Genomic DNA, 19,700 nt, shown 5'->3' with positions numbered 1-19,700 from the left:
TTTTGTTTGAAATCATTTGCCCCATGTATGGGTTTACTCCTTGGTTCCTATAACGTCATAAGGACTTTACAAACTAGAACCCATGGCTCTTCCAACTTGTTTTGCCACACTTCCATGGGCATGAAGATTGCTTTGAAATCACACTTGCACGTCATAGCAATCTTTCTATCTTGCAAATAGGTCACAGGAATTTTGATGGGGATCACACTGGAACCACACATATCTCTTTCATAGTATTGGCATCTTAAGAATATCACATTTACCAATTAATTAAGTGAGAAATATTTCTATTTATCTGTATTTAATTCCATTTTCTTCAATAATCATTTGTATTTTTTCTTTGTATATATCATTTTTCACCTTAGCTAATTCATTAATGTTTAATGGCTTTGATCATATTATAAGTGGAATTACTTATATATTTTTGTTTTCAATTTATTTCATTTCTAGTGTGTAAAATTTAGCAGTGCTTTTCTGTGTTAAGCATAGGTTTCTAATTCATTAACATTATTGACTAACTCCTCTAGATATTTCTTGCTTTTTGTTATTTTATGTATACAGGGTCATGTGATGGAGCAAAGGAGAAATCTCACTTCTTTCCTTCTAGTTTTAAATTTTCAAATTTTTTCCTGCTTTTGTTAGAAATAAGCATTGTAGCCTTCTAACAATAAGACAGGAAAAAGTGTTCAGTTTTCACAAATGAGTAGAAAATCATCTGGGTACTTTTATGTGTGACCCTTATTTTCTTGAGATAGTTTGTTAAATTATTTTATTATATATGTATGAATGTTTTGCCCGAATATATGTCTGTGCACCATGCATGTACTTGAGGCCGACAAATGCTAAAAGAGGCAAAAGATCTCCTGGATTAGAGTAACCAGTGTCTGTTATACTCCCTTTGTCATTCTGTAAATATATGTCTTTTCTTATTGAGACTAGACTCTCACACAGTATATCCAATTATAGTTTTCTCTTCTTCTTCTCTTCATGTTCTTCCCTACCTCCCCTCTTGTGTGGATCTACTCCCTTTCCATCTCTCACTAGGAAAAGATCTATACCAATATGCATGAAGGTAGAGAAAAATAAATGGTATTTATATGATCTGGACTAGTTTTTAAGTACAATTTACTGGCGGCAACTTAATACTGATGTCTTAGTCCTTATGCTGACTTGTACATGGCTGTCTCTGAATCCATGCACTGCTGAGTGGTGAGCTGTTTGTTTTCCTCATTTCTGGAAGGAGAACCAACAATGAGTTTTGTAGGGTCCACAGCAAAGATAGGTGTAATTAAAGCTTTCAGAGGTCAGCTTCTCTCACAGCAAGTGGCCTAAATTAGACTCCAGTTAATAGGCTAAAATCTATCATTCCTCTAGGTTTTATCACTGTCTCTCTTCATGCCTTCTCTTCTCTACGATTGTCTGTTATAGCTTCTCCCTCCTGCCCCTAAATGGTAAAAGAATAGGTGCAGAGATAAACAAAGATGAGACAGAACAGTAGGAAAGGGAGTATGATGGAAAGAAGAGAGCATGAGGTGTTATAAAAACACACACTGCTTCTTTGTGTGCCTATATGAATTCATATTCATTAATTTGTTTATATGGTGAGGAGTCCATATAACTGACTTCTTAAACCGTCATAATGACTTGTTCATGTTAATTTATTAAAGGGAATATATTTGTATTTTTTTTATTAATTCAGTCCGTACATGGTCATTGACAATTCTTACCCCATTTTTTTTAGTTATTTTGAGTTATATGAATGAAGAAAACCTTTGTGTGTTTTTATTCTGTGTCTACCTAATTCCGCTATGGACAGTTTTGTTGAGAAAACATTTCATTAAGTATGGCACATGTAAGCCCTGCACAGTGCTGTGGAATCTGAGCATTTCCTCATATTTCTTCCTGACTCCCAGGTCTCTCTGCCAAATCACACCCCACCAGCTAAGTGGGAAAGAGAAGTTTACCCTATCCTCCAGCAGGGTTATGAGAGAAGACCAAAACTTGTAGTCCCTCAAGGGATCACCAAAGGATTCACATGGCTTTTCAGTCCTACTTGTATCTCCTCTGGCTTGAATGATCAGAATAAATTGCCCAGCTCACTCTTGATTAAATAAGACTGAACCTTCCTCTGTCTGTCTATTTTACAACACTCATGAGACAATTGAAAAAAATTGGTCATTGACAACGTGAAAATAGTAAACACAAAAACATATTTTTTTCTTGAATTCTAGAAGTTACCACAAAAATATGCCACATTACTGAAGGCAGGGTAATAAGAAATTTGTCCCCAGACTAGTTCTAAAACAATACAAGACCACTAAATTATCCATCAGAGAAAATAGAGATGACTCTATATGAAAGAATATATTTAATCGATGTTCCTTTCCCTTTTGGCTCTTATACAAACTGTATGTTACAATAATTTTTTCATCTTAGTCGTACTGTATCTCCTCAAATGGGGCCCTTGTGATATTTGCATGTACAACTACAGTATCATCTGACATATACCCGCTAAAAACATACTTTTTATTTTTTCTTGACTCTACCTTTCTGAAGTATCAAAATTCCAAAATCAGTATTCGAAATTTGCTTATATTTACTATCTACTACTTAACAACAACAGCAACAAAGAAAACAAAAGGAACACATTGTACAAAGAACAAAGACTTGGAGCCTTGAAGTTAGACATCATCTTACCATTGACTTAAAAAGAAGGTTTCTACCCATCCATTAAAGTAGTGCTTCTTCCAACCAGAGCTTCCAGGGACTAAGCCACTACCTAAGGACTATACATGGACTGACCCTGGACTCTGACCTCATAGGTAGCAATGAATTTTCTAGTAAGAGCACCAGTGGAAGGGGAAGCCCTTGGTCCTGCTAAGACTGAACCCCAAGTGAACGTGATTGTTGGGGAGAGGGTGGCAATGGGGGGAGGATGGGGAGGGGAACACCCATAAAGAAGGGGAGGGGTAGGGGTTAGGGGGATGTTTGCCCGGAAACCGGGAAAGGGAATAACACTCGAAATGTAAATAAGAAACACTCAAGTTAATAAAAAAAAAAAAAAAAGAAGTTCTTCTTCCCCATTGACCTCTTCATTTTCTGGTTGAGTTATACTTCAAGAAGAAAATAAAAATTATGTCTGGCGTGGGGCATGACTGTATATATATGAAAGGATATTTCTACAATAAATAATATAAGAGTAGATATTTGCTTTGATTAAATATTACACATTTATATACATATGTTAAAAATGCCATACTCACCATGGATATAGTACTATGAGCCAGTTAAAAGTATTTTCTAAGTAGCCGGCTACACACTAGATTAAATTTAAGATTAAGTAAAATTAAGAATGTACTAATAAGGAACTCAGCCATCCCACAAGGTTGTTAATACTTATATGAAAAGAAGAATTTGACAGAGATGGACTGGGAAGCTGTTGCCTTTGTCTTCAAATTTTCATGCTAAAAGGAACAATGCTTTAGCCATTAAGAACATCATCTCGACTTGCTTCTTATACTCTTTTACCTCAGCATTTGATCATCCAAGAACTCAATGAAAATTTAGCATCCTTACAAGACCTCATTGACTTCCTTGTATTTAGTTCTGTTTTTTTTTTTTTTGAAGATTTCAACAGTTTTCATTTCTTCATTAAGAGTTATCAGACTAACAAAATATTTGGAAACGTTATATTGAAACCTACTAGTTTAGAACACACACACACACACACGCACACACGCACACACACACACACACACACACACACACACACACAGCATACACCTCTATTAAACACCTAAGCTATCAAAAGAGAGACAAAACTGCATCCCTTACTTTGGAGTTTCTGTCGAGAATGCTTTCAACAACTCCCCAAACATTACACACTATTGTCAAAGTTTTTGACTACTCTCCAAAACATGCTAGTAAGACCTAATTGCTGAAGAAGCAGATATCTGAGCAATAGACCATGGAGAAATCGAACTCGTTCTGACCTGGAAGCTTCATCCGTGCTAGCATTCACAGTACTGGAAGGTGCTGTGCGTGCTACCAGATGCACAAACTGATCATGAGTCTTACCCTGCTGTGACCCTAGATTCGACAGACAACCCAATTTCCTTATCCTAAAGTATACTTCCTTGTACTTATCAGTTCATAAAAGAGGAAACCCAAGACGCCATGCTATCTTTCCTTTTCCTTCCTGCATATTCACATTTCAGTCTTCTGCATTCGTAGCTAAGTTACCATGGAGCATCCACAGCCCCCTCTGTGTAGAAGACATTTACAATATTTCTAAGTCTCACATTTATTGACCTAACCAGTGTTTGCTATGTGCTATCTACTGAGCACTAAACAATTCTTTTTGTCTCTTTTCATCAGACTTTCTTACTGACAGTAGACCTTGAACGATTATAAATTATATACTATAATGTTATATCTTATTCTCAAATAAATCCCCATAGTAACTAAGGGAGTGTTTGGTATCTATAAGACTGGCTAAAGAACAGACCATGTCATAATCTGACTTTTAATTATACAGTATTCCTGGAGAAGAAAAAATAAGTCTTTATTAGAGACTGGTCTGAATTAGGTTTTAATTAAATTCACAAAGGAATGCATATAACGAAGTAGCATTGAGTGTATTATAGAAATTGCTTTTTCTTCCAGTATGAATTGCTTGCCCTTTTAGAGACCAATGCTGTCTATCAGTTGTATTTACTCTCCACCCATTGCACTTAATTTAAAAGTTCACATCTGATAGAGTCAAAGGTATTCAGGAAGACTTAGTCTCACAGCGATCCAGTGGCCTCCATTGTGTGGTGGTGGAAGCCCTGGTCCTTTGCGAGGAGCAGGTGTTTGCATGAGGAAACAGCTACCATTCTGATTTTCTCTAATTGACTTCTTGGCTGGGTTGATCAAGAATGGAAAAGATAGAAAATCATGGAATCTTGGCCCTGGCAAGCATTTGGCATGGATGGGGCCACGGAGTAAAGTCCATAATCTCTCATGAATAAAAGACTCTGGGCTGTCAATCTGGCACAGGGCATTGACATTTAATTTCCACAGAATATTAATTAACAATGACGAACTTCTCCACATTGCCTTTTGCTACCAAGTACAGCTTCCTGGTTTATCCCTGAGTCCCAGAAAGCAACATCCATCTCTAACCTACAGACAAGATTTAACACAGGCTCTTAGAATAATGGGCCGCCCATGTCTCTTGGGAAGAACACCAAGACTTCTTCCGATAACCAGCCCCTTGTCTTTACAACCCTATGATCAATAAATGTGCATTTAACACCACCTCTCATGACACTCAAGTGATAATGGGCAAAGTCATTTATTTGTGCATGCTGAGAGCCATTAAGTATTTCTTCAGCTTCCTTCATTCCAAATCGAATTTTTGTAAAAGAAAGGGTGATCAGTCAAATATTTACAAAAAAAAAGTCTGTCCAATACTGCGAAACATGTGGACTCACATAATATCCATAACTAAAAATAATTCCCAAGGAAGTCTACCAAGATCCAAATCCCTCTTGCATGATTAAATCACATTAAATTCAAATGAGGAAACTGCCACACTTTATTTGCAGAGACAATTGATACATTTGTCAGGCCTATGTATCTGCAACATTCCTTCAAATAGCAAAAAAATAAAATAAATTTATTGTCATAATTGTCATTAAGCATATTCCTGAACAATGGGGTCTGACCACAATTAATGATTAATTCATTTGGAATTCATTATGCTAATAGTAAATGTGTTTAACGCATTTGATGCTCCCATAGTGGCAGGGATTCTCAGCCATTCTTTTGTATTTTGCTGATTTTAAACATTAAAAGCTCTGAGCATGTGCAAGAAAATGGTTCCACATTGCCCTCTAGCGGCACACTGATGAAAAACAATTTCTTGTAAATTGTAGGGGAGAACATTCTTGGTTCTTAGCACACTCTAAAAGTATCTTGAGCCCAAGAAACATTCAAACTCTCTGTCCACATACAAAAAGATATTACTAACCCCCCTTCTTCCCCATAACTTTGCCAACAAACGATTAACAAGTTTATCTTCCTTGTGCAGGCACATTCATGGATCAAGCCTAGCGTACAGGGGGAAAAGAAAACCCTATTGTTTCCTCAGTAGGTCCGGAATGTAGACAAAAAGCCAGAGAGCCTCAAAGCTGGATCTCAGAGGGCAGATTGTAATGCCGGAGATGTTTAAAGAAGCAAGTGATTATACTGTCAGACAGAAGCCAAAAGAAAACACAAGGTTCCTTTTTACCGCCATGCTCCAAGTGACCCCAATGCCCTCTAGTAGACTTATTTCTTAGAGACTCACGGTCCCTTTCAGGATTGGCTCGACAATGCTTGTGGACAGAACCCCTTTATATAAAGGACGTAAAGTTACACTCAATCTCCTGAACATAGTAGGTCTAAATTCTTGGGAATCTATTTTGCCAGTAGGAGTTCACTTAAATATCCTACAAATATTTAAAGGGTTACCATTTTCACACAAACGTCCAGGTTTGTGTAGAAAGTTACACAAAGCTGACTGCCTTCTACGGACTAATGGCATCCTTAAACTGAAGGATTGTTTAATTCTCAGCTCATAAACATCTTTCTACCCTATGATCTTTCATGCAGTAACCGAGTTTGGCTTACTCTCCGTTGCTAATTAGACAAAAGGAAACCATTCCAAAAGCAGTTTCAGGCAAACGAACGGCTCCAGATCTTGTGTGTGCGAATATAAAAACCCTGCTTCTATTTTCATGCCCTTGGTAAACACCAAGATAAATACAAGTGTAGAGGTGTACAAAGTTGAGCTAAATTAAGCATTAACCAGAAAGGCCATTTCCTATTGCGTCAGGTGAATGAATACCAAAGATCAATGTTTATGCTTCAATGTGTAGATTAATTTGTATGTCTGAAATAAGGAATTGTAGTATCTTCTGCCATAACTAGTATCTTCTAGCATAGGAAAGAAGTTCCTTTCTACCTTATCTACATGTTTTTTCAGCATTCCCCATGTTTTCTTGAAATATTTTTACGTTCTACGATCCCTTTTAGGATATTTAAGTGAACTCCTACTGGCAAAATAGATTCCCAAGAATTTAGACCTACTATGTTCAGGAGATTGAGTGTAACTTTACGTCCTTTATATAAAGGGGTTCTGTCCACAAGCATTGTCGAGCCAATCCTGAAAGGGACCGTGAGTCTCTAAGAAATAAGTCTACTAGAGGGCATTGGGGTCACTTGGAGCATGGCGGTAAAAAGGAACCTTGTGTTTCCTACAGACCATCTTCTTCCACAAGCCCTACTTCAGAGTAAATTTCTACTGCAAATCCTTCCCATGTGACCCTACCCTTCATGAACATTACTGCCCTCTAATCACAGGTGACATTCAGAAAGCACATTGTATATTTTATTGCTTAAATTTATGTAGTATTTCTTTTCCCCCTGTTTAGAATTAACTTACTAGGATAAGATTAATGTTTTACAACCAATCTTGAATCCCAAAGAACACCTGATATTTGATTATTGATTACTTTCTTAAAGGTAAACTAATTTGACAACACATGGACAAACACACACACATACACACACACACACACACACACACACACACACACACATGTTTTTCATTTCAAGTAGGAGCTATTTGTTCCATAGAGGTCAAAGTGCTGAATAAGGTATGGCCTACTTCACTCTTCTTGCTATAATGTAGCTTTAGAGACATTGTTATTTTGAATGTTAGCATCTTTAACATATGCATTTAAATTACATTCAAACCTTATGAAGATCTAATACATTTTCAAAAATCACCATTAAATATGAACTCACTCACTGTAAGGCATCATCACAGTTGTATAAACACTTTGGCACAGAAATACAAGCATGATACGTGTCGTTGCATGTATGCTTTTAACTGGCTTCAGCATGTTTCTCGGCTGTTTGCGGTGCTCTGGCAGCTAGAGGCTAGACCCCTGGGGCAAGACTTTAGAGATCAATAATAACTTTGGTAAGAGATACTGAGTGCATGGTTGTTTCTCTTTGTTTTATCTGGGAAATGATGAATATTCAAATCGTAGATTAATTCCTTGAGACTGTGGAATTGGAATATTCCACTTGGCTCATTCAATTTTTCTTCCAGGAAGGTTTAAAGGGATGCTCTTGCTTTTGGTAATCCTCACACAATGTCCAGTTATAAAACAATGTGATTAAAGCTCATTTCCTTATCAATTTTCAAGATAATAATGTGGTTATCTGTCAATTTCAGAACTGGACAACTTTTATCTTTAAAATACGTCTATAAATGAGTACATTCATATATACTTCTGGGTATTGATATATTGAAGCTCCTTGTTTTAACTATCTTTGTGATCATTGGAATGTTATATAAAGTAATTCTTGTATCTTTTGACTGACGATCTTCATTGTCATTGACTGGCTTCTCCCTTTCTAGTTTGTCAGAATGGTTAAAACTCAGTTGTCATGTTTCCATCTTAAAACTTGGGATCATGAGTTCTATAAAAGCACTTACTAGATACAGTAGGAAACATTTTATACAGCTGCGGCCCATACCCTAGGCTTGCTTCATACTATCAGTCAGTACTTCTCAACTTCTTAAGTAGATAGATCCTGACAGATATAAAAATCTTTTATAAAATTTGAACCATTTTTGTAATTCAAATTAAGAACATGAGACCTTAACCATTCTGTTTTAAATCTATGTGGCCCTCCATCTCTACCAAGTCTCTGGCCTTCAAGGACACAGCGGATGCAAAATTGTAACCCTCATATTTGTTCGTTGCTTTATTTATGTCTTGCTTGCCTTAGAATGACAACAACAAAAGGTCCTACCTCATAAAAATCACTCAGTTGTTTCTTGCATAAAGACCACTATGGTGATCCATTGATTCTTGTATCATTATAGTATCAGAGCATGAAGCCATTACAAAGTAAAATCTCTCCTGTCACTTTGCTTTAGTTCGTTGATTTTATTACTCAGAGGCTAGCTTCCTGGTCACAGTTGGCTCTGGTCATTTTGGATGTCTAAACCTTATTTTCTATTAGTTCTGATGGTCAGCAAAATGATATACAATGGTTAGAAATGAGTAACAGTTTGATTAGTCTCCTCCATTGCATTCATAACTAACTTTGACTAGACAATCCTTTAGTAATATTTTCTTATATAGAATAAAATAGAAATTTTATTTCATAAACTATTTCCATAATTAGAATTGATAATGATCTAATTTTACCCTCAATGAATCATATATCCCTTTTATCTACATTCTTCAATTAAATAAACAAAACAACATGTATCTCTCTGTATTTATGTTCATGTGTGATTTTCTTCTTTAAGGAATCCACTTAGTATATTTGAGTTCTGCACACACCAACTTTCATATTGAATTCCTTCTTCCACACATTTTCATTCTCTCATGTTTTCTTCTTCTCTTGATTTTGCTTTCCATTTCCCCCGTCGATGTTGTTCATTGAATCACCCTTCATTTCTCTCATACTTACTCCTCCCTCTGTATCTGGTTATATTTTTGGTACCTTGGTATGACGAAAACCATGAACAAATACATCTGGAGGGAAGGTTTATTTCAATATATACTTCCTGGTCTCAATTCATCATTGAGGAAAGTCAGAGTAGAAACTGAAGCAGTAATCTGAAGCATAAACCATGAATGAATGAATGCTGTTTGCTAACTGGTTCTCAGGTTCCTGCTCAGCTATCTTTCTCATACAACCCAGTCTCACGTGCCTGGATTTTATTGCCTCCCAGCATAGCCTGGTTCCTCCCAAGGGTGGCTACTCCCAAGTCAGTCACCAGTAAAGGCAGTCTCACAGACATAAGCACATGAAAATTTGACCTGGCCAGTTTTCAGTTAAAATTCCCTCTTCTCAGGTGCCTTAATGTTGTGTCAAGTTGATATAATTTAACTATAATTGGTCCTGTCCTGGAGTGGATCTCTCGCAGGTCAGTTTCAAGTGTCTGTATTTGTTCTTTAATCTAATATGCTCTGCCTTCTTCAGTACCTGACAGTTCCTTAGGATCATCCTGATTTCCAGTCTGATGCCCATTTTTGATTTAACTGACGCAGAATGGCTGACACTTGGTACCTTGGGCAATCTGCTGGGAACTAAAAAAAAAAAACTAAAAAAAAATGTATTTTGGAGTTTGCAGATAAGCATCAGTCATCACCCACCCTGTACAGAGTGGCTAATGCTCTAAGTTCGCTACCCTCTTGTGCATTTAATGCTCAAACGAAGATTCAGGAAGATCGAAAGCCTGTTTCCATTAGAGCTGGTTGTTCCCAGAATCCAACACACTCATTTTCAAACATCAATTTATTTAAAAGATTATATTAAATTTGTTTTCAGGAGATGTTCACCGTGAGCATTTCAATTCAATAATTCATATGTCCAACTGTTTCTGTTTTCCTCTAGAGTCGAGTTCTCATTATGTAATCTCCTTAAAAGCTTTCAACAATGCTGGAGAAGGTGTCCCTCTCTACGAAAGTGCCACTACCCGTTCCATAACAGGTATGCACCCAACATCAATCCTCTTGTGACAAGGTAGTCAGTGCTTGGATTATGGTAAGGAAGAGCAAATTTTTAAAAATAGAATAAAATACAAAAGAAAATATTAAAATGACTATATAAAATTATCACAAACATATGCATGCATATGTATACAATATATCTTAATCCTTTGGTTCCCAAAAGAATTAGGATTCATTCTATACATTAGTATGTGGACTTATAGAATTCAGCTCTTGCATTTCTAATCATCCAGATGTGATTCTTCATTCTATTAACCAGTTTGTCATTTAACACTCACATTTGAGTGGAGGATATGTGGTCTAAGACTCTAAATGTCCAATGGGTATTCATTTCTCTCAATGTAATCCTTCAGATAAGTGACAAGGATAAACTGATTAGATTAGGATAGATTACAAAGAAGAATTATGAATTAGGCCATAGGTAACCGGTCCAGTGGATAAATAAGAGACTGGCTGATACAAAGAATATTTGCCTCAAGAATGGCTACAGGAGTTAAACTTGTTTGGCAGCAAACAAGACCAAAATGGGGGAAGACATGAGACACTGTTAACATGGCAAGACCTAAGTCATGGCTGATGGCTTGTTGTCAATAATACTGGGTTTATGCAAGAATGGAATATGCATCATGTTTGTGACCACCAGAAAAATTAAATCATCATTTTGCTCCTAACAATTTGTTCCCAAACACTTGCCTAAATCCTGGACCAAAAAAAAAAGTTGTATCTTCAATTAATATTTTGCGCCCTCCCTTTTCACAAATCTACATCCTTCATCCTTCATTTGATTGACCGTCAATTTTCACTTTAATTAGAATGAAGTGATTAAGAGATCAAGCTCCAAATTTGATACTAAACATCAAAAAGCAAATGATTACTGGAGTATGAATTCCAGATGAGGATACATAAATGGCCGAAGGATAAATCCTGAGATCTTTTTACTTTTTCTGCTGCCTAGATTTACATAACTTTATATTTGCTTTTCAAGCTCACAAGGGCCATTCACGGAGTATCCTGAGAATTTTTTCACTACCCCTGTCTCACAGACTGTCCAAAAACTGAGGCTATGTGGAAAATAGCAGGATCCTCTGGCTATACCTAGGATCCCTCTGGTTGGCCTTAGGTATGTCCTCCCCGTCCTGGTCCTGAGACCTTGTTGTCAAGGTGACAGTAAGCTATAGTCAGCTGACATAAAATTCCACCAAAAACATTCTTTCAAAGATGTTCCATTACTAATAACAAAATTAAGTCCCACAAATAGGGACTGCCGTGGGTAGGGATGAAAGCCCATTTTTCAATAGAAAGTAACAATAGCAAAGGGGCAGAGTTCAGATAAACGGAAGGTAAGCTGTGCGGAAGGAAGCATCAGTGGTATTAACATCTTTCCTGTGGCCTTTGCTGTCAGTTTTTAATTCTTAGCATATGGCACGCCACCATGTTTTCTCAAACGCCAGCGATCCGTAACACAGGTTTTATTTTCCTGTAACAATTCCGATTCTAATGGGGCTGCGAAACGAAGTGATACCAAAGTTGGAAATTGTGTCAGGAAATTTCTTCTCGAAGAAAAGACAGTAATGGGCTGTAAAGGGATGTTTGAAGCAGCCATTTCGCAATAAAGAATAAACCTTTACCTGGAAGTAGAATGATTTTTATGCTTCCGCACTGCATGGAGGATAAAAAGCAAACCAAAGGAATCAGAGGCCACGGCTCTGATTGAATCTTGCATTTATAAATGTGTCATATTGTCATGTAAGAACCATTTTTTAGCTTTGAGTTGTTGCCAAGCATTCCCATGAGAAGTCTTGGAAAAATCCAGCAAAAAGCATACACAAAATGTATCAAAGACAATGAAAGCATTAGGCTAACATAAGCGCCCGGCCCTGGAGCATTCTAAATGCTGTGCCAGTAGCCTTTGGTGAACTCCATGGCCTTTTCTCAGACTGGGAATATCAGTTCAAGCTACTGAAACTTTCACCTTGGTCCCACACAGGAAAACTCTTTTTCCACCAAGGGCTTTCTTACTGTTACTGTAAGAACAAGTTGTTTTCTACCTGGAGAAGGGAAAGGTGCAGAGAATAATCAGAGGTTAATGAAGAACATTCTTTGACTTAATTAATGTATTCTTAACCATTTTAGCAAGGCTTAAAGAAAGTATAATCCAGTTGAAAACTATTATTGACTTTAAAGCCAATTTCAAACAAATATCTAAAGTTTCAGGATGCTATCAAAATATGTTAGGAACTCACTTTTAATGCATATATATGTGTATATATATACATATATATGTAAATATATGCAGTTCAGATAAATGGAAGGTAAGCTGTACAGAAGAAAGATTATACACACACACACACACATACACATATATGCTGACATACACACATACTTCTTCATATACCTCTGAAATCCAGCAGCATATAAGGCATCCTAACACAAAAAGAAACATTAAAGAACAGTTTAGTAGCAAAATCGTGCTTATATCCAATGTCTCAAAGATGTTTTGAGCAGAATAGAAAAGAGCACTTGCAGTTTGTGTAGCATATATTCCCACTGTAGTTTTCTATCTCCTCGAATGCTCTTCTCTGCCTTAGATGCAGCATGTCTCATCTTTCCCTTACAGTGGGGACCGAGCTCTTAGCGCCATGGGAAGTTTTGACATCGTCTGCCATAAAAAGTGAACAAATGCTTAAATAATTATTTATTTAATTCAAGTTGGTATCATCCACAGAACACGTGGCTATTAATTTATGCAGCATAGTTCTATGGGGATGGGCAAGGAAAAATAGTGGAAATAAGTCGCGTTCCCTAAGAAAGGAAATAAGACTTGGTCATTGGCAAAATTTTATGGGTCACATTAGGCCCACAAATAATTCACAACAGACAATACTGCGTTAATACAATAGACTCCTTTTGTAACTGATTCTCGAATACTCAGTAAATATTAGCCATGAACAGTTGTGTTTTCCAAAATCGTAAGTAGATACGTGGAATGTTAGAATGTCCTGTCATAGGAGTAGTTGATCAGCTTTATAAATAATGCAGAGGAGACTCCACGCTTACACAAAGTGCAGCAAAGAAGTAATATAAGTGGTAGCCATGATGCAGATGAGTCAAAAATAAGTCAGACACTGAACTACTCCTCCTCTATTCATAAAATTCCTTTTCAAAAGTCAGACAAGAGGAGAACATACTTCAATTTGGCAAGCTCATCTTTTCCTGCCCCACAAACCAAGTGGATGGTTCTAATCCTTGTAGCGACTGCTGTGTTCTCTATTCTCTCTTTGTCATTTCATAAATTCATTTGGCTTTAAAGGAGCCCTTCATGAAAAGAGACATCAAAAGAAAAACAAAATCCTGGGCTCTGTCGGTAAATTTGAATCCAAAACCTCACCCCCTCCTCTCCCCTTCCCCTTTCCCTCCCTCATGTCCCTCTCCCTTTCCCTCTGCCCCTCTCTCCTTCCTTTTGGCTCTTTTTCTTTTGGCTTGTTTTTTCAGTTTTTCAAAAAAATATTTTCTCCAAACCATAGTCCAGGAACATGTTTCATAATTTATGGGAAATCCAAATGATACATAGGCACATGGGAATTTGAAATCCAAGGGACAGAGGAAGTAATCAACAGAGGAGCCAACAACCACCCAGCTCTAAACTTTGCTATTTAAAAATAAATGAATAGATAAATTTTAAAAGTTTCTGCAGACATTCTTCTTCATTTTATCTGACCTCATTCCTTTGAATGACATCAATTGTCCAGGCTTAGCTTTACACTGTCGGACCTAAAAGTTTTGTTAGTGCGATTCCTTGCTGGGTTATGCAAAGGTCAGTTTTGATTTCAAAGCTGTTATCTATGAATTGGAATGTCTCCAAATGGAATGACTACCCTTGCCACAAAGCATGTTTCTGATTTTGCTTGTCGTAACTTAGCAAAAGTGTAAGGGTGTTTTGGAGAATTTTGCACCACAGTCTTCAACACCAATCACGGTATCGATCCGAGCCTGTGCGATGCTCAACGGAAATCTCATTCTGAAGGAAGTTAATTTGTCTTCCTCCCCAGTGGTGTGCGTTCTTTCCACTGAACTTGCAGTTTTAGCATCAGGAATGCAATATAGGAGTGTGTGACAGGAATGAAGATGTCACTAACCCACGTGTGAGAGTGCTGGTGAATGAGCGAGCGCTTCCACAGTTTAAGATGGTAATCTAAGAAAACCTACTTGCCAGTTGCCATCCCATACCAGATTATAGGACATCAGATATAAAGTGACCGATGTGACCATGTGACTCTGTTCACTCTGAATATGTGCATTGATAGAACGACTGATATAGTTCAAGGACCTTTCACTATCGTCTGTGTGTTGACTGAACAAAATCTATACAGATATAATATAGGCAATAAGAAAAGCAGTGCAAAGAACTAATAAAGTCAGAGAGAAAAAAAAGGAAATTAAGGTATCCAATAGCATTTATTTCCATTTAAGGAAAAAGATAACCAGAAATACCATTCTTGCTTTTATTTAAAAATCATTGATAAATCATGAACATGATAATTTAGTCCATCATACCTTGTAAAAATCAATGTGTAATATTCCAACAGGATGGAGCCTTAGGGTATATATTCTAATTAGATATAAACATAAGGAATGCTGTTATTTTAACATAGCAATACTGTTCTTGGTATATTTTATGATTTAATTAATTGCATTTTTTCTGTTCTTCTCATGTCCCCTCCATCATTATTGCCATGCATTTAACTCATTGTGACGTGTTGCCACTGATCTTTATTTTAACTCTTTGTTTACACATTTATCTGTTTGTTTCATTTGGTGGGTTTTTTTTAACCCAGACCCCACTGACCCCGTTGATTATTATCCTTTGCTTGATGATTTCCCCACCTCGGGCCCAGATGTCTCCACCCCCATGCTCCCACCAGTAGGTGTGCAGGCTGTGGCTCTTACCCACGAGGCTGTGAGGGTCAGCTGGGCAGACAACTCTGTCCCGAAGAACCAGAAGACATCCGACGTTCGGCTTTACACGGTTCGGTGGAGGACCAGCTTTTCCGCCAGTGCCAAGTACAAGGTGACGGTCGAATAAAGTGCATGAAATGTAAAGTGAACTTGTGTATGTTCGATGAGTTTCATTCAATGTTTCCTGGTGTATCGTAAGTCATTTCCCTACTTTTACGTACTACAACAAGGCATTTTTAAGAGCTCAAAATCTACAACTCATTAGAATAATTATGCCTTTGGAATCAATAAGAGGCAAGGAAGAAAAATATCACGAGCTACAAAAATGATCTTTGAATTCCACCATATGCTGTTTACTCCAGACATTTGCTTCTGCGTGAAAGAATACCATTTTCCTTTGGTGATAGCAAGGCTCCAAACACATCATCTGGATAGATTCTGATATGATTCAATTTAGAATCTAAATTGCTGTCCATTAATATCATAGACTCACTGATATTAATATCATAAACTCCCTGAGAGTTTAACAAGGAATAAACGAGGTGAAAATATTTTATAACACCCTAGAAATGTATTGTAAGCCATTAACATTGATTTCTGTATTTACCTTAGAAACTACCTTTGTGTTGTAAAGAAAAATCCCTAAAATGAACCTGAGTTCTACCAGTTTCCTGTTCATGTCCACATTTTCAAATCATTTCACACTCCTCCCAGAGATCTTGGTGGTATAAGGGACACTGTCATTTTACCTTTCCATATCTCCTGTCTGAGCTTAGCAATTCTAACAAAGTGTTACAAAGGCATCTGGGTAGCCTGAGACCAGGCTAACATGTCTAAGTTGTAGACAGTATTAAAAAAAATAAGGAAGATCAGCCAGCACCTGTTCTGTATCTATAACAGTTCTAAATCGTCCATTCTGAAATAAAGCTTTAATTCTGCTTACTTAAAACGTATAACAGAATACTTCATGCACGAGTCTCAATAGATGTATGCTTGAAGACTCCATAAACAATCCATGTAAGGCGACAGCCGAAAGTTAACAGTTTACAAGACAATAACAGGAAGAAAAAGAAAGTGAACGCAATAACCTCAAAACTCTGGATACTAAAAGCAGGAGGATTGGCAAGAACTTGAGGGCATCCTGGGATACAGTGTGAAAACTTTTCTAAATCTAAGAAAAAATGAAGAAGAGAAATGATCCGGTAAATCTAGGGATCCGGTAGCTTAAACTTGCCCCTTCCAGTTTCCTTATAATCACTTCAATCTCTGCTCTTGCCACTCCTCAGGAATGGCTGTTAAGAAGGATTTAGAGCCTTCCCCTCAGGGCACTACAATATCCCTCAGTCTAGCCTCAAGACGATGGGAACTTGGAAAATGCCCGTCTTAGGAGATTTTTTTCTGCCCCCACATCTGGAGATAGGGTAAAAAATCTGCTTCTGTCTAAGCACGATCATGCTGGCTCTGCCATAGTGTCTTTCGTCTTTTAAATGGTCGAAACATTATGGTTTAGGATGAGTCAGTTTGTTCTTGAAACAATATCAATGACAACAAAATATGTTTCATTTAATATTGCTGCCCTGATAGACCAGGGATTTGGGGAAAACTCCCCGGGAAAGTCTATACAGTAGCATTAACAGGAGATACATCTCCTTATATTATTGGATACTGGAGTCAGCAGAACCTTGTAGAAGGACATCGGTATCAGGAATGCAAAAGAAGACATTTGAGAGTATTCAAAGCCATCTCTACATATAGATGGTTCAGGCTTAAGTTTATTTTTTATAAAACACTCTGTTTCCCTCTTTAAGATTGTTATGCTCATACTTATTCCACTTTGTAGATATAGTCATTGTACTGACCATGGGGACTTTGCCAGAATGGGAAATGGCATTTTTAAAAAAAAATGACTATTTTTTTCCAGCATCATTTGAATGCCAAGATTTCTTGAGGCAAATAATTTGAGTTAAATGGTTAGTAGAGCAGACATGGAATTACAAAGAATTTGAAAACCAAGCAAAGTATTTTAACTGGGCTGTTTCCCATTAGCTTGAATGACTAAAGGCATTATTTAATTTACTATTAATAATCATATTCAAATATACAAGTGTACATATGCACATACGTGCACAAACACACACAAACACACATACACGCACTCCTACTTCTCCACACTGAGATGAAGAAGTCTCTAGAAAAGAGTTGGGTAAAGGAGTAGCAAGGAAAAGGCAAGAGGGTAACTGGTTTACGAGAAAGATGTGTAGTAAATTTTACAGTTATTTACAATAGGTGACTTAGTCTGTACTTTGTGCCGTTAAAACCATGTTCATATCTAAACGTCATCATTCATTGCATAAGAGCTTTATAAGATAAGGAAGACATATTCATTATAGAACAAAGGGCACTTCTGCTGTCCAATAATAAGGATTCAAGAGGTGCTTTTGCTGTATTTTATCATATCACTGAGTCTCATTTTTCTCAAATTAGACAGTAATTCTGACACTAATATTCTGATTGCTCAAATTATTATATCGATTTTTCTACAAAGTATAAACTTCTTTTCATTTTCCAGAACTATTTAATCACATTCTGTTTTACGTGAAATCCACTCAAAATATAATTATTCACAGTTAGCCTAGTGCCTATCAGATGCATTGTGCATATAATAGGATACAGGCAGTTGTATAAGACTTGGTCTCTTCCCCCAAATAGGATTCATTCTGGAGTTAAATATAGCTAACATGATGAAAGTTGACATGAAACAAGGTATAATATATTGTAGTTAACATTTATTAATGTTTTCTCTGGGCCAGGCACTATGTTTTACTTTACTTATTTCATGCAGTAAATGATAATGATAATGTCTGTCATGTTAGCTTTCAACTTAGAATTGAGGAAATGGAAGCTTCGAGAGGATTACTCAGGTATTCTGTATTCATAAATGCAACCAGATATGATTTTCCTATGTATTTTTAGGCTAAAGAATCGGTAATAGCAAAAGCTTTCCGTTAGTATATAGAGAAAACATTCTGATAAATGTTTCTGATATCTTCAATTTAATATGATGAATAGGTACATAACCATAATGTTACTAGTTTCTTTTAATTTTTACTTGATGTAAAAAATATATAGAATTTTCAGAGCTATTGCCTAACCTATGATAGATGTACAAATTAATACTTTTGCTGTACTACTCCTTCTTTTAGAAGGAGATAGATACATTATTAACCAATGGGGAAAGGCTTTGCTTTTTTTAAGAAGTGAATGCCCATCACATGTTTAAATATACAATCAATGGCAAGTAGTTACCTTGGGAAAAGTCAAAGCTGTAACTGCCACCAAGCACAAGTAGATGTTTCTAAAAGATTTCCATAGTTTAAAATGTGTCAAGTCATGTAGAAAATAAGCTTTGACCCATGAGACTGGCATGTTTTTCCCCTTTATTATTCTTTTTATTCATGAGTAAGTAAGAAAGACCCAATTTGATTATGTTGTACTATTGTAAATAAGCTTATTTACAATGAAAAGAATGTATTCAAAAGTCAAATACAACTTCTGCAATACAATTATGTCCTTTAATAGTCATCCAATATGCTTTCCTTTTCTGATCAATAACTCCCTTTTCCATACATGTTCTCTTACGTTTTAACTGTGAAGGAAGAGCACCATGTCACACAGCATCACTCTTGCTCTGCTTCCACTTAGGAGATCAACCAATGTTTGGAACCACTAAAATTTGAAACTAAGTCTTTCTTTAAAACATCATCACCACGATAATGCTAATAAATAATTGTAGCGGGAAATGATGGTGAACACTACATAATATGAAACACTAATATAACTAGAAATATAAAAACAAAAACAAAACAAAAATAACTGAAAGATTTCAATGATGAAGGCATGAATTTACTTCAGGCCCCACTAGAAAAGTGTTAAATGAAGTTAGGAGCAGATTTTTTTTCCTCTCTGTCAGGTATGGGCAGACTCGGGGAACTCACCTAACTTGCCTTCTCCTTGAACACTACACTGCCTGATCTTAGCAGTCAAGTCTCAGAAGCCAGTAGATATTGGCGGGCTGAGAATCAGGCTCCGCACTTCAGCAATATAGAAGTGGATCTACTTTGCTCTGATGCATCTGCAAGATGTTTTCCTTCTTGATTTACTGAGTTCACAGAT

General features: G+C 36.7%; 1 protein-coding gene across 9 annotated transcripts in view; it reads left to right on the top strand.

Annotated features, from left to right (window-relative positions):
• The window catches only part of Dcc (DCC netrin 1 receptor), a 1,103,888-nt gene that overhangs the window by 966,135 nt on the left and 118,053 nt on the right, over positions 1-19,700 (top strand). For 5 of the 9 annotated variants that reach the window (XM_008772087.4, XM_063277118.1, XM_039096588.2 and 2 more), the window contains 2 exons: positions 10,456-10,551; positions 15,407-15,639. In XM_008772087.4, the coding sequence (XP_008770309.2) occupies positions 10,456-10,551; positions 15,407-15,639 (329 nt within the window). The remainder of the gene's footprint in view (positions 1-10,455; positions 10,552-15,406; positions 15,640-19,700) is intronic. The other 4 variants (XM_063277120.1, XM_063277119.1, XM_063277122.1 and 1 more) reach the window with 2 other exon arrangements.

Source organism: Rattus norvegicus, chromosome 18 (genome assembly GCF_036323735.1).
Source record: "Rattus norvegicus strain BN/NHsdMcwi chromosome 18, GRCr8, whole genome shotgun sequence".
NCBI lineage: Eukaryota > Metazoa > Chordata > Mammalia > Rodentia > Muridae > Rattus > Rattus norvegicus.
The sequence above is the reverse complement of the archived record's forward strand: the minus strand, read 5'-3'. Positions and strand labels throughout refer to the sequence as shown.